This window comes from Rhyacophila brunnea, unplaced genomic scaffold, assembly GCF_057557595.1.
Source record: "Rhyacophila brunnea isolate RB1 unplaced genomic scaffold, BYU_Rbru_1.0 scaffold_14, whole genome shotgun sequence".
Lineage (NCBI taxonomy): Eukaryota > Metazoa > Arthropoda > Insecta > Trichoptera > Rhyacophilidae > Rhyacophila > Rhyacophila brunnea.
Window position 1 is genome coordinate 33,434,330 of NW_028232796.1, and position 14,977 is coordinate 33,449,306.

Here is a 14,977-nt window from a genome sequence, read left to right on the forward strand (position 1 = left end):
ATAAATATAAGTGAAATAATTATTTCACCCACCAAAATGTCACTACCACATAATATTATCGAAGAAATAATGCTGGAAAATATTTTATCGATGCACAGCTCTCCAGTAAATTTGTTTGGATTTGTTCATTGTTCCATATTTGATATTTACATTATTATAATGGGTAATAATTTTTATTTTTATGTGCCACGAAACTGTGTTAGCTCTGTTCACATGCTCATATTATGCCTGGCGATTATTCGACAGGCCCTTTGTACAATGAAAAAGCCTACGGCGCCTCATAAATTATATTATATTAATATTTTAGCAGTGCGGTAATTATTTTTAGTGTTTTATTCTCCAAAACATCCTAATGAATAAGTGGATGACATTATTTTATGGCGACGAAAATAAATATAGGTTCAGAATTTGAAACGGTAATAAAATTTGAGTTTACGACTTACTAAATGCGATAAGCGATAACCCACTGATTATTCCACAAGTGATTTAGTAATATATCTGTCATAGACCCTACGGCAGCATGTACTCAACACAGCCCTGTGTATGACAAATACAAACGCGGCGAATTGCTCGGTAGTATGTGTTGAAACCGTCTATGTGAAGAGTGGACGGCCGCCATTTTGAACGCGCGGTCAAAGCTTCGATATTTTTTAGCGTCTTCACTTTCTTCGATTTATTTTAGTGAGAATGTAACGAATATAGTTTATTTCTTGGTGCATTTGGAATAACTGATATATAGTTCATCTAGTAATCTATTTTTTAATTTTGGAATCGATCTGTTTTAGCTGTAGTGACCGTTTTAACAGATCACTTGACTGAAAATAAATTCCCGCGAAAATGGCTCGCAGCGAAAGGGTTAAAATGCCATCTCAGAAACACAAAAATCCAGATATATAATAAAAACTGCAGAGGCCAGTCCTTCCAATGTTTTGATATTTGAAAGAAAGATTCTTATCGAATGATTGATATTTGAAGCCAAGAATGAATATGAAGTTTGGTACATACGTCACAAAAGTAAAATACCAACCTATTGCTGACAATTTTTCCCTTCAATGATGTTAATCTCCCTTCATCATATTTTGGGAAATTATGATATACGTAGAAGCTGGCGGCCATCTTCAGGAAGGAATCCCCGAGGGTCTCCAGCCTCTCCATGTTGATAATGTCATTGCACCGGGACGTTGTGATGGCCTCCAATACTTCTCCTTGATGGGGCCCGATCTTGTTTTGAGTCTGCTGCAGTATTTTGATAGTTTCAATGTACCTGAAGAGAATTGGCAACAAATTAATTATTACCAGCATTTAAGCTGTCCACTAGTCATAGAGTTATCCATAATAATCTGGTGATGCATATGTATATGTGATTTAAACTAATAGTAGTGTCTTTTCCATTGTTTTTATCCTAGGATAAAAAGCCATTACAATGATGTGTTGTTGATGTAACTCAAGTATGGCAGAAATAAGAAGACACTCGTAGGCGTAGCTACGGGGAGTCCATCATCCAGATGACAATTGGTTCTAAGGAATTTTGCTACATCACATAAAATGTACATAATTATAAAGTACATCAATTTTTATGTATTCACAATCTAACTGGCGTATGCATAGAACAGCAAACTACATTCAAGCTATTTAATGCAAATTTGCATGCATAAACCTAAACAGACTCTGTTGAATAGTGACGTCACATCTCTGACGTAATATGCGTCATGCCGAGACTAATGTTACCAATTTTTAAATTTTGATATCCCGATAATTAATTTAAAATATTGAAATTGTGAATTGGTGTAAAAATGTGCAAACGGTACCATATAAATTTAATAATTATAAATGAATAATTATCATGTACATTAAATAATTTATTAGTTACGACATCATATTTATTTTATACTTCTAACAATATAATTAATATTTATTTAGGAATCGAGTGGCCACACTTTTGTCTCGCAGCTAACTTCATTTATGTTATGAGATGACGTTTATTGACTGCGAGAATCCTTCCTAATGTACCATACAGAAATGAAAAAGGATCTAATTATTATCATATACCAATCAGCCTATGACAGTCTTACCAGTGTGTTTGAGATTTTAATCTTGTTTATTACAGTTTAGGTAATATTTTGAAATAATGCAGACTGCTTCAAATTGCATATATAATATCTTAAATAAAGCAGTAACTACCTAGTAGGCTCATATATTATTATGTAGTACCTATTTTATCGTAATGTTACGTAAATCCATCTTATCCATGGGAAATACTACATTTTTTATGACGTCTTTAGTGAGTAACCGAACCACGGGAACATTGTATCTAGACTATGGATTAAAATTCATGATGCGTTTTTTAAACGGCACAATTACTGTTTAAAGTTCGCAAATGCTCTACCCAAATTCTCTACAAAATTGATGGGTTCTCAATTATAATTATATGTATTACATATATTATAGTATAATAAAAAAAAAAAAAAAAATATATTATAGTATAATGACAATTCTAACCAACAAAAACTTGTAATGAATTCATTTTTGCCGACTCTTTACGTATGTATATAAGTATGCTCCTGTCATGTGTCAAACTGACAGGAGGTGGACGCCGCCATGTTTCATTTCCGTGCGTATCTCATTTTTTATAGGTTTCTTATTCGGCCGATAAACCACTGACTGCGTTGAGCGCGGTTCAAAGCTGTTTGAATACGGCTGTAAATATGAAAAGCTATACACATTCTTGATTGAAATTGATTCAAATGTCTTGCAAATTTTGCATCAGTTTAATTTTCATTCAGAGTCTAGTGATTGATTCACTTGGATAATTAATTTTTAAATTAAATTTCTCATCGCAAAATTCAAACTGTGCTGTGCCCCTTCGAGGCGAAGTTGAGATTTAAATTTCCCACATATAATCATAGGTATTTTACACGGTTACATGTAAATTGTACGTATTACACTTCAACGTAGCACAGTTCGCCGTGAGCTTTCTTATCGGAAAGAGGTGACATTAATTCAATTTTCATAGCTGATTTTGACAAAATTCATGAATTCAGGAATGAAAACCTAACCTAACCTAAGAAATAATCAAGTATATCGGGTATTTTCAGAATTTGTTTACTGCTGGCTTCCTGTAAAGTGTAAACCGACAAGAACCGTGTTTTATTTAGACATGAATTTTATGTCAGTACTGTAAGACCCAAAGAGGTTGGGCGGCCATATATTTCCGATACAACATTTCATGGTGAAGTGTGATACAGCAAACTGCATACGTACAAGTTTCCATACACAATTTTACAGAGGTCTCTTTTACGCGAGTGAAAGCTTATGAATGAGTACGGTTATTTGCGTAATTGACTGATTCAATTCATTCCTTTCTTCTCGCACATCATACTGCCGGGATACGTATATTTCATGATTTGATGAGATTTTGTTATTATTACTTTTTTGGCGACCCTAATGATGATAATGAGACAAATGGAATTTACTCAAGCGGCGGTGCACAGATGGCTCTCTTGGAGATGGTCGGCTGAGCTGAATTGGCAGGAGGTTTCTTCCTGTCTGGGGAGGACACCAATTTCTGATGGACGAAATCCTCGTAGCACTCCACGTCCATAAGCGTCGCCTTGTGGTAATTCCGGTCAATATCAATTGGCTCCGACTCGGCCTGTTTTAAAAGGAGGAAAAACAGGTTTAATACCTATTGACAGAATATCTTTGTGCTACAGGACTATTTCGTGAGCTTTTATGAAATAAAATGAGGTTATGAGGACATATTATGTAGATAGACGTAAAAAAATTAAGATTTTGAGGTATGTTTAAGCCATAAGTTTTGTAAATAAGCGTGAGGTACTATATCGGTACATTCATAGGCGTCATGTGGAAGGCTCATCATCGCAACGGTGGGTTTTGTGAAATCGAAATACTTAATGAAGCTCATGATTGGATTGTAGCAACGTGTCTAGATTTCATTCTCACAGACACCCGATAGCTTCCGGAAATCACATACAATATTTTTAATGTCCAGGTCTCTGGTTACAATGTTTTAATTAGCTTCACTTTCATAAAATAAGGGCTCCATTAGTATAGAAGGTTTCTTTTCTCCTTGTGGCAGAAAAAAACTAAATTGAAAAAATTGTAAAGAGTTTACTCACCGACCAGGGATACTGCGAATCAATCTTATCGACGCAGAGTTGATAGTTGTCGATGCGAGGAACATCGGCACACTCGGTTAGAAGGGCTAGCTCAGAAGCCGATACCGGGATGGCTTCGTCAGCCGGGTACGGCGTCTTTTCTTTTGTGGATTCCTTGTATATCGACTCCTGGGCCTTGTTCACAGCATGGAGATTCACTAATAGGTGATTCCAATGGCAACCTATATTAGAGCAATGCCATGATTATGTCAAATAAATGTTTTAATTAATTCTGCTTCCTATTAATCTTTGATGAGAAGTTATTATTAATCTGGTATTCATATATCATACATCTGTTCAAAAAGTGTCCGAACTTTGCCTGGGAAAAATATTATAACTCAGATAAAGGTCTGAAACCCTAATCTCGTTCAAAATTATCTCTGTGAGATTGCACACACGTTTCCCATCGATAACGCCATTATTGGAAGCATTTCTAGCTGTCATGTTCCGCATGTCTTCTCATGTCTCAAATCGTCTATTAATGACATCTTTATGTTGAACAGCAACAATCACCAATGGTTTCTTGCAGAAAATAGAATGTAACAAACTGGTCCTTAACCCCATCTCATCCGCAAGTTCTTGGTTGGTGACATGACGCACTTACGTGACCCAAGTCTTCATATAGTCAATGACCTCGCATTTCGCCTTTTTAAAGGCCCTGGCTCACAGTACGCGATCTAGTTTTATACACTAGATTGTATCATCCCAGCTACACACAGGGCGATCTGTCGCAGCAAGCCAGTCGTGATCGCAGTGGGCAGCGGTACGGTTGTAGAAAATTAAAAAATCGACCACGCGATCTGTGCAATGGCGCAAGAAACGTAGTTATTTATTGAACAAGTGAGGGAACATGATTATTTGTAAGATACGCAAGTATAGAAAAAATCTATCTTCATGAGATTGAAGCTCAACACAGAGGCGGTGGTACTCCCTGAATCTTTCCCTTTTTGTATTGATGTCATGCACCCAACATCGTCGTTCTTTCGATTACATTGTAGTGCTAATAGAAAAAGGAATTGCTCCTCGTCCAAACTACTCATTCTGAACAAAAACCGTTGAAAAAGAATACACATCTGCCCGCTACAAAGCAACCACGATACTGGATCACTTATAAAAGAAATTACTGCCTGTGTGACATACTTATATCGCCAACTGCCATGATGATCATGTTCAGTGTGCCAGAGCCTTAAGGCTATACTTCAGCTGAGGCATGGTCTAAAAAGATTGTGACTACGCGACACGCAGATTGTGCAAACGACGCGTGCCAAAGAAAACATAATTTGTCGTAAAAAAACAACATGCGTCCATTTAATTATGTTTATTGTTATATTAGTAATAATAATAATATATTCATTGACATGTTTTCTTTTTCGAGTACATGTGTAACGTTTTTTAGTCATCTTTACACGATATAAGAATATATTTCTCCGACGCCATTACAAAACAAATTGACGTGCTCACATCTCGACTACCCCTCTCCGAATGGTAACGAGTGCGAAATTTCGTCCTACCTATTGTTGAAATTTGCCGTTTAGCTGATGTATGCTCTTAAGGGCTTACCAGAATGCGAGTTGATATTTCCCGACGTGCGGTTATCAATAAACTGGTTGTACCATTCCCTAATTTGTCTGATATGTGCATGAAGGTAGTAAGAATGATTGACATCAATTTCAATAAACTAATATAATATATCGTCAATCGCAAAAGTCACCAACCCTCAAAAAGGCAGTTATGAGTTGAGTATGTCACCCGAAACGTAAACTTATGTTCTTTAAGATGAAAAAATCACCACGGTACATTAGTTAGTAAAATATTGCTTAAATCCGAATTATTTGATTTTCACTGAATGACTTACGATAAAATATTAACAAGCATAAGTCATTATAAGCGGATAGACATTATTGACACTATAAAAAATAAATCCTTCGTTATAAACATAGAAGCAAAAGTCACTAAACTATGTATGGTGACTTACTGATTTGTTATTTGAAAATTTCCAATACTCATCTGACACAGGCAACAATAACTAAACAGGAATAGTCACTTGAGCTTGTCATAATAAGATCGCTTTGGTCTAGGTTATTAACAAGCAAAAGTCACCAAACCACATTTCAGCCGTCTTGCTTCTTTTAAAACTTTCCAGATGTATTAATTAGCATCAAAAAGTAAAAGTAACCAAAATAACTTATTAAGAAGACATGAGAAAATTATGTAATGTGGATAAAACCTTAAAAACAGTAAAATCTGATATTTCCTTCATCTCCAAACTTTCAAATTACGATATCTCGAAATGATGTTTTTTGGGTTGGTGACTTTTGCCTGAACGGTGACGAAATATAATCGCATCAAATATTAGCATATGTGGACGACATTGACACCATAGACCGAAATGAAAATATTTCAGAGAAGTATTTGTAGACCTTGAGAAAAACTTCACAACTCTGAGACTCACTGTTAATTTGAAGAAAACCAAATATGTGATTGTATTAAGGCTCGACAGACGTGATCAAACAGGAAAAATCAGATATCGACCATTCGGTTTGGTCCTGTACATTACCGGAGAGATTGCTGTTGTTAGACTGACAAACATTTTAAATGACATCCAAGTTATTAAATTACCGTCCACACAGAATTGTAGCGCCAGGAAGATGAAGTGCATGATCGAAATCTTCACCTACCCAATGGAGACCTCCGGGCACCTTTTGAACAGTTCTCATATTTATATTAACAAAAAAAACTATACTAGATTCAAATATTTTTTACACACTGTACACAAATATTCCTGCGCGTCTATTCTATACACAAGACTGTTTTTCGGCCTCTGCGGCAGCTATCTAGGGTAGGTTTGTATAGAAATATTAGTACTTATTGTAACAATTACAATAAATTAGTTGTAATTGTTACAATACATAAATATGATAAAATGATTATATCTATCACTTTATCACTTTAGCGGTCGATAAGTATAGAATAGACCCACTGGAAGAGTGGTGAAAAACCTTCACGATTTACTAGACGAACTAAATAAAAAGGAGAGGCAGCATCGATCCATAGATCTTTCGGTTAGCATGCACGCATTTAGCTGATTGCACTATTACGGGAATCGGGTAAGTGACAATTCACATCTATATGATTTTTCTTCATTGTTACAGATGAAGATATCGGTATTGCACATGCATTGGATACAGAGGCATTGTAGATGCAAAGCAATAAACTAATTTTGAAAGTATTAGCTGTGTTAGTATTAACAGATCAACAGATAGTATAACATAACAAATTTGTTTGAAAATTTAATAGGTGATAACACTCATTTTTAAAATCAAAAATCAATCTATGAATTATAATATATTCCTCAGTTGAGAAAAACATCTAGTTACTAAATGTAAACCATTGGAATCGTGGAACATACCTGCAGGGAGTTCAAAGCACCCGAGGCCAGCTTCTTTCGCAATCAGCGACCGTAAATCCTCAGCTTGTAAAAGCATTGTCATCCTGTTCAAAATATTACAATCTATATATATACTAAAAAAATCAATGTATCTTTAATAGATCTTTTAATTTGATGTTTTTCTGTTTGATTTTCTTTTTCTTTCGACCATGTCCGATCCTAATAGGATCATATGGGCCTCCACAGAGTAGAGGGTTGTATTAACAGATTTTTTGTTTTTTACGAGAAATGGATGTCAGCCACTTGCTCAACCTATTAGGTCCATACCCTGACTCACACACAAATTGAAAAACAATATGTGTACTTGCCAGACCCAGGATTTGAACCTGAGACCCACGGCGTGATAGTCCAGCGCTTAAGCCACGCGGCCACTGTGGACTTTTAGTGCTGTCAAAATAATTTCCATGAAATTTCATTGTATAGCAGTGAATAAGCAATATTAATTAGGAAAAGTTGATAACTATTGTTTGTTAAGTAGGAAAAAGGATGAAACAGTAGGTACAGTAGAACCTCGAAATAACGTACAAAATATTCAGTCAAATGTGTTAATGTTATACATGTTTAAATCAAAGAGTCTATTTATTGACTGTTCTTCAGATAACGAAATTCAACTATATTAGTACACTCATTTTCCAAATTTTAGAAAGTTGATTATAAAAAAACAGCAGACTTCAAAAGTGAAAACAAAACTTGATTCTATTTTCAAAACAGGATTACCGAAAGCATGCGCGTCTACATCGAATATTAATGTCACTCCACAGACAGTGTTCTGTGCATGATTATCACGTCATACCTCTCGCACTCGTATTTGAGTCATAATGCCGTTCTGCTCGTAGACTGAATATAGCACTTACGTTTGCAACGCTGGCCGCTAATTCACACAGCTGCACAGCAGTTTAATTTGTTTACTCAAACTGAATGGATACATTTATTCTCCACAATCTGGATAAATCACCTGAAGACGAATAAACGTTTGTGTTTTTACATAACGGACTTTCGGCTTAAACAGACACTCCCCCATCCACATTTGTCCGTTATATCAAAGTTCTACTGTAATTATGTAATTATATTATTTGTGAATCTCAATACAGGATTGGTGGCAACATTTAACTACATTTTAAAATGCGACACTACTATTAAATACATGATATTCTATCATATTATTATATCTGTACTTACGACACATATTTTTAAGTGTGCATATTGTCGGTGTTTTGTAAAAAGGGCGAATTAACCAAAATGCTACTTTACAGGAGGGTTTTTAGCTTTTGACATTTGTTTGTTTTTTACCTGTAGATGATTATAAATATTTCACAAGTTTATAATAAAACTTAGAAAGAATACTGTCATTATAATAGGTATTATTATATAATATTTTAAAAGGCCTAATATGTCACATTTGCTTTTTATTTCGTAATTTTAATTAATTTAATTTTAGTCGTTTATCGTTTTTAAGTACTTTCCTGTGGAGATAAAAATTCGCCGTTTTTACACAACAAAGCTAGTAGGGTACATATTGTATTTTCATTAAAATCTCGATTTCGCCAAAATGGTTGATTCGCCCTTTTTACAAAACACCGACGATATACACTTAAACACAATTTTTAAAGAGTACACAATAAAAAAATCAATAATATGTTAGTCCCGCAATTAGAGTATTCGAATTTAACATTTTGGAATTTTAGATAATGTGAGGTATTTTTTATATTATCGTGACAAAAATTTCAACCAACAAAGTATCATAACTATACGGAAATATTATAAAGATTTTTTTTCACCCAATAATCATTGTATTTCTTTTTTATATAACATTTAAGTTGTTAGATATCTATTATGATGCAGTGTACATTAGACACTATTTTTAGTACATGTATTTCTATTTTATAAAATGCAGAGAAGGCATCCATTATCACATAATAAATTGATAGCAATTATAACCATAATCCGGGGTTAATCCACAGCAGGATGTAGGGCACCCTATTGCTACTTTCATTCCTCTCAGTCCCAAGTTCTTCACTGCCACGAGGATCCACCAAACTTTATGAGTTCGTCTCATTCGTCTATGGCAAATGTATACTCCACGAATGATTGTGTTGATAGCATGAACTTCTTTGATGATGACAGCATCAGACAGTCATCAAATTAGACATCGACGAAAGTACTGAAGATATTCTCTCTAATGGCTCGATGACATTGAGCTACTTTACAAGCTGGTTGTTGGCGAATATAAAAGCGGGGGAGTCAGCTAGTGCGATTGTAATGATGACACACAAAACTTTCCACTCGCTCAGAATGCACAAGCTAGCGACTATTTTGACAGGACGTAGTTAATTTTTTTACCGGGAGGTCGCCATTATCGCTCTACTGCGCAGACGCAGATCGGGAGGTCGCCACTATCGCTCTACTGTGTAGACGCAAACCGGGAGGTCGCCACTATCGCCCTACTGTGCAGACGTGTAAAGTAGACCGGCTTTCAACTTTTCTCGGTAGATTGTTTACAATCTGCTTGTTAGCTTGTTTGATGATGACACTGGGCGAGTTTACAAGCAGATTGTAAATTCGCCAACAAGCAGCTTGTAAAGCAGCTCAATGTCATTGACCCATAATGAATTTATTCCTATCAAGGGCAGCGCTCGAAATAGACAATTTACCGAAAATATTACCATATTATGTAATTATGTAATAATTTTATCTATTACATAAAAATAAAATGTATTAGATTTTTTTGTTATATATCTGCCAAGCTCAGATGGTTAAATGGGTTATCAGTCTTCTGGCATGTAAGATTAGGGTGTATTGTTGTGAGCGCCGTAGACGAAAATTGAGGTTTACGTCACGTCATCGAACATTATTTGTAATAATCATGGGGTTACTGCGAAACGTTGTAGAGTCTCGAAATCATATTATGGAGTAACTGCAATTTGAAGTTTGACATGTCCTCTAAAATCAAGCATAATGCTAATTTCTTTGTGATTTATGTGCATTTTTTTAACATTAAGATTTAAGAATGTAACATTCTAATTATTGAACATACATAATTTTGAAAACACTTCTGAGAAATTATATTATACCCAATAGAAAAAATCTTTTTTGAAAAAAATACGACACCCTGCAGGAATCGAACCTGCATCTCTCGGGTTTCACCCCCATGCACATAGACTACTATGCTATAGGCGTCATACTTAATTGCAACAAATTTTAACTAATGGCTCTAATACTCTCTGAAGCGCTTTCTAAATTGCGTTACTATTGGCGATCGGCTTTTGTATTTTAAATCATAGTGGGTATTACTTTAATTACTAACCAACGTCACGGATCACTCCAAGATTTTTGTTGTAACTTATTTGAACTTGCTAATAATTTTAATTAACTTAAATTAAATTAAAAGGTTTTTTCTTCTGGTTATAACATATTTTCTCAGAAGTGTTATGTATGTTCAATTTATGTGCATATTTTATATTATTATAGACCTTGAATTTTCTTTCCAGCATACACATATATATATATACATTATCCGTTATTAACTCTAAATACCTAAATTATTGACTTACCAAGTTTTGGTAGCAACAATTAATAGGTAGTAACAAGCAATTTAAAATACATTTAAAGTAAATAATTATATTAATTTTTAATAATCCACGAATCGGAATGCAATATTTGATTTTTCCACAAGACAGAGCGATAATTTCGGGGATTTCACTAACAGGAGCTGTGCTCCGGTGCGTTCAGGCCGATTTCGAGCGCTGAGTATGATAGTGGTTCTTTGAATTAAATATTTTTCTCCTGTGCCCGCAAGATCCATTTACGAGAACGTTGTTGTTTCACTAACCAAAAAAGGGTTGCTATAGAATATAAAGTTGAGGTTAAGTTCACCTGTGAATGATTGAGGGAATTATTGATGCCTTGAGCCACAAAACTCCCGGAAAATTAAACTTGATGCAGAATTCGGGGATGAGAAGCTCATCGAACTGTGAGATGTCTTCCAGGTAACCGCCCATCACCTTCATGATCTTACGCTTGCTCATACCTTCCTTTTGGAGGGAGATGGCCCTTGGGAGCAAGGAGTTCATCTTGCCGCTCAGGTATCGGACCTGATGAAAATATTGACATATTTTTCATTATAAAAAGAGTGGGTGAGTACCAATAGAGATAAGGCAATACAACAGATACGATTCAATCACTGTTGGTGGTATCAACCATAAACCATTAATACAGGGGTTCTTAATGCGTGCCCTCATGCACCCGCGGAGCCATTTTCGTGCAATCCCCGGCAAAGTATTAAATGCGAGAAAAAAAAATTACGAACGCCATTTCAAGACTAATCACAGTCAAATATTTATACAGATATTCAAAATGATATCTTAAAATTGAACGGACTGACTAAAAATACATTTGGAATATAGCTGACCATAAAAAGTACCCTCTTTTGTAAAAAGGAGCTTACAAAATTAAATACTGTTTTGGTTCCACATATTTGTGCGAAATTTTATTTTGAACATAATAAAATCAAAAACAAGATCTCAAACACCAACCTTGATAATTGTATTTTATCTCTTTTTATGTAACTGTATGGGTGTTTTATGCTTCTTTTGTAAATGCCCTCACAGGCGTTTAAATGTAAATAAATGTACCGATATAATAAATGTATCACATAATACTTAAATCTTGTTTATTTAGAAATCCGTTGTGCGCCCGCCACGATTATCCCAAATTTCAAATGCGCCCGCTACCGCAAAAAGGTTAAGAACACCTGCATTAATAGAATAGCCCCGCCTACTATGGCATGGTTAAGCGGTTCCCATATAGCGAAATGATCACAATATTAGAAATGTAAAAAGAATGTTTTGTGTAGAAAACATTTATCTTATGAACAAAACAAAATATAATTCTTCTACTTTGCTATTAAATTTTGAAACATTTTTTAAAACCCATCAAAGGAGATCGAAGAAATATGAGTGATAAAACGTTTTATTTATACCTATTACTTATACCATATACTTATCCTAGTTATATAGAATTTTACCTATACTTATTTAGATTTTTTATTCACATACAAATGAAATCAGTGAAACATTTAATATTGCAATTTGCCTGGACGATTTACCTTAGATTAGTAAAAAAAAAGTTACTGAAAAACTTTATGCTTGCAATCGAAAAAGAAATTATCATTAACATCACTAGTTCTACAATATGAAATAAATCTTGGCCGCCCACTTTTTTGCCAGACATAATTACGATCCAAACGATCCACTTAGAAAAATATCATGTGAATGAGGCAGAGATTTAAACGTGCGATCAACATGTTCAGTAGTGGACATTCTGACACGTTCAACAATGGTGTAAAAAAAGTATTCCAATGAATATTTTTTGTCCAAGCACAAAAATAAAAATAAATTTTGTAATAAAATATTCTCAAGATGTGAGAAACCTCAAAACCTTCAGTTGAATAGAATAATTTACAACAACGAACACGGTAAAGAAGTGATATTATTATATTGTGAGACTTGGGCTGTAGATGATGCAGAGGAGATAGAAGGCCGTTGTTGCGTGGAGGAGAGTTTATTGATCAAAACATATATACAATAAACACAAATGTAAAGATGCACTGGTGAGATCAAGAGATTGATTATATGAACTGAGAGACTTGGTTCGAGTGATCGAGTTGACTATGTCGGAGTGAAGGACTCGTGATAATAGTAGTGCGTCTCGTGACCGACTCGATGACTTGAGTGAGGATTCCTGTATTGTCCTTCCAATCTATACAAATACAGTACATATCGACTGTGTTTAGGAAAAAGGGCGTAACCCTCGATTTTTCGAAAAATGCTTTTATTAGATATTAACAATGTATACAACTAAATACACGTTCCATAAAAAGGAATTAAACTGCAAATGCCAAATTATTATCTAAATTCAGGTTTTAACTGAGCTTTAATTCAGTAAAGTAAGTATAAGGAAAAAAGCATTTACCCTCAATTTTTATGATTTTTCTGTAATAACTTCTTTAATTATTATTAGATCGAAAATATATTTCACCAAATCATCAATCATCATGCACCCAATGTCTGTGCTTATTTTTTTTTTTTTTTTTAAATATTAAACCAAATTCATTCAAAAAACGTTTTTTGCCCCCCCTGTAAAATTTGTTCTGTGAGGGTTACCTACGCCCTTTTTCCTAAACACGGTCAATATCTTTCAAGAGATATTGTCGCAATTACCAATCATAACAGACCCTACTGATATAGTTATGATTGAGGAAATATTGAATAATATTATCGCTATTGTTTTGTTTTGACAACAAAAAGTTAAAGTGCACTCATTTCATGCTGACTGGTATGATTGCTACAAAACAAAATTCAAGAGATAAAAACAAAAAAAGACAAGAAAATAAATAGCAATTATTCATCTAGATACCTTAAGGAGGGGCTGGTCTTTTGGACCCAAGACGCTGAGATCATACTTCGAACTGAAGTATTCAGCAAAAGACTTAAACGATGGATCCGCAAACGGTGACAGGGGGTTCATTGTCTCGCACACTTCAGTCACAATATATCTGCAAGGAAAGAATTAAACATAGATATCATTTATGTTTCAATTTAGTTGTTTGTAACCTCTCTCTAAATCTCTCGCAAGAATGAATGGTTATTAATTCATCTAATACACCATCATGGAATACTGGAAGTTTCCACAGATTCATACAAGAGGATCTAACATACTGCCAAACAGCATTCATTTTTCTTTTGAATAAGTTAAATCTTTCACTCTGAAATCGTCATATTATTAAAGAAATCGGAAATAAACGTATTGTTAGATATTATATATTATTAGATGTATAAATTTAGATATAATATTGGAAGAAATCCATACCTGGTGTCCGGCATCCCTTTCCTATACCAAGGAGCGATGATTGATCCTAAATACTCTTCAGGATCCACATTCGTTTTCCTTCTGTTGACGATGGAAGGCTCTTCGATAGGTTCGACAAAGGTATGCTTATGGATGAAGGGCCAGTGGATGTAGGTTTCTCCGTGAACCGGCACCACAAAGAAGTGGTAGTCACCGAACGTCGTATCAAAAGCCGTAAACATTTTTTGGATGCACAGGACATCGTTGAAGAGCATCAGATGGAAACTAGAAATATTAAGATCAACGAAATTGGACAACTTACTATAATAAAGGTTTTTGAATTGCAATATTTGAAAGTGATTCCAGAATAGTTGTATTGGAACCAGAAGAAAAATTAATAACCTCCATGTTAACGACATTCAATACATTGCTTGTAGACAAGTAGTTGGGATTTTACATAATCGTTAATCGAAAGCAGTGGTTGGTAAACTGTCAATTGTGAAGC

General features: G+C 34.6%; 1 protein-coding gene across 2 annotated transcripts in view; it reads right to left on the reverse strand.

Annotated features, from left to right (window-relative positions):
* The window catches only part of Dcr-2 (Endoribonuclease Dcr-2), a 71,380-nt gene that overhangs the window by 18,229 nt on the left and 38,174 nt on the right, over window positions 1–14,977 (reverse strand). For both annotated transcript variants that reach the window (XM_085942210.1, XM_085942209.1), the window contains exons 14-20: window positions 14,494–14,757; window positions 14,041–14,179; window positions 11,500–11,717; window positions 7,588–7,670; window positions 4,140–4,360; window positions 3,474–3,652; window positions 1,028–1,264 (exon numbers count right to left, since the gene is read on the reverse strand). In XM_085942210.1, the coding sequence (XP_085798336.1) occupies window positions 1,028–1,264; window positions 3,474–3,652; window positions 4,140–4,360; window positions 7,588–7,670; window positions 11,500–11,717; window positions 14,041–14,179; window positions 14,494–14,757 (1,341 nt within the window). The remainder of the gene's footprint in view (window positions 1–1,027; window positions 1,265–3,473; window positions 3,653–4,139; window positions 4,361–7,587; window positions 7,671–11,499; window positions 11,718–14,040; window positions 14,180–14,493; window positions 14,758–14,977) is intronic.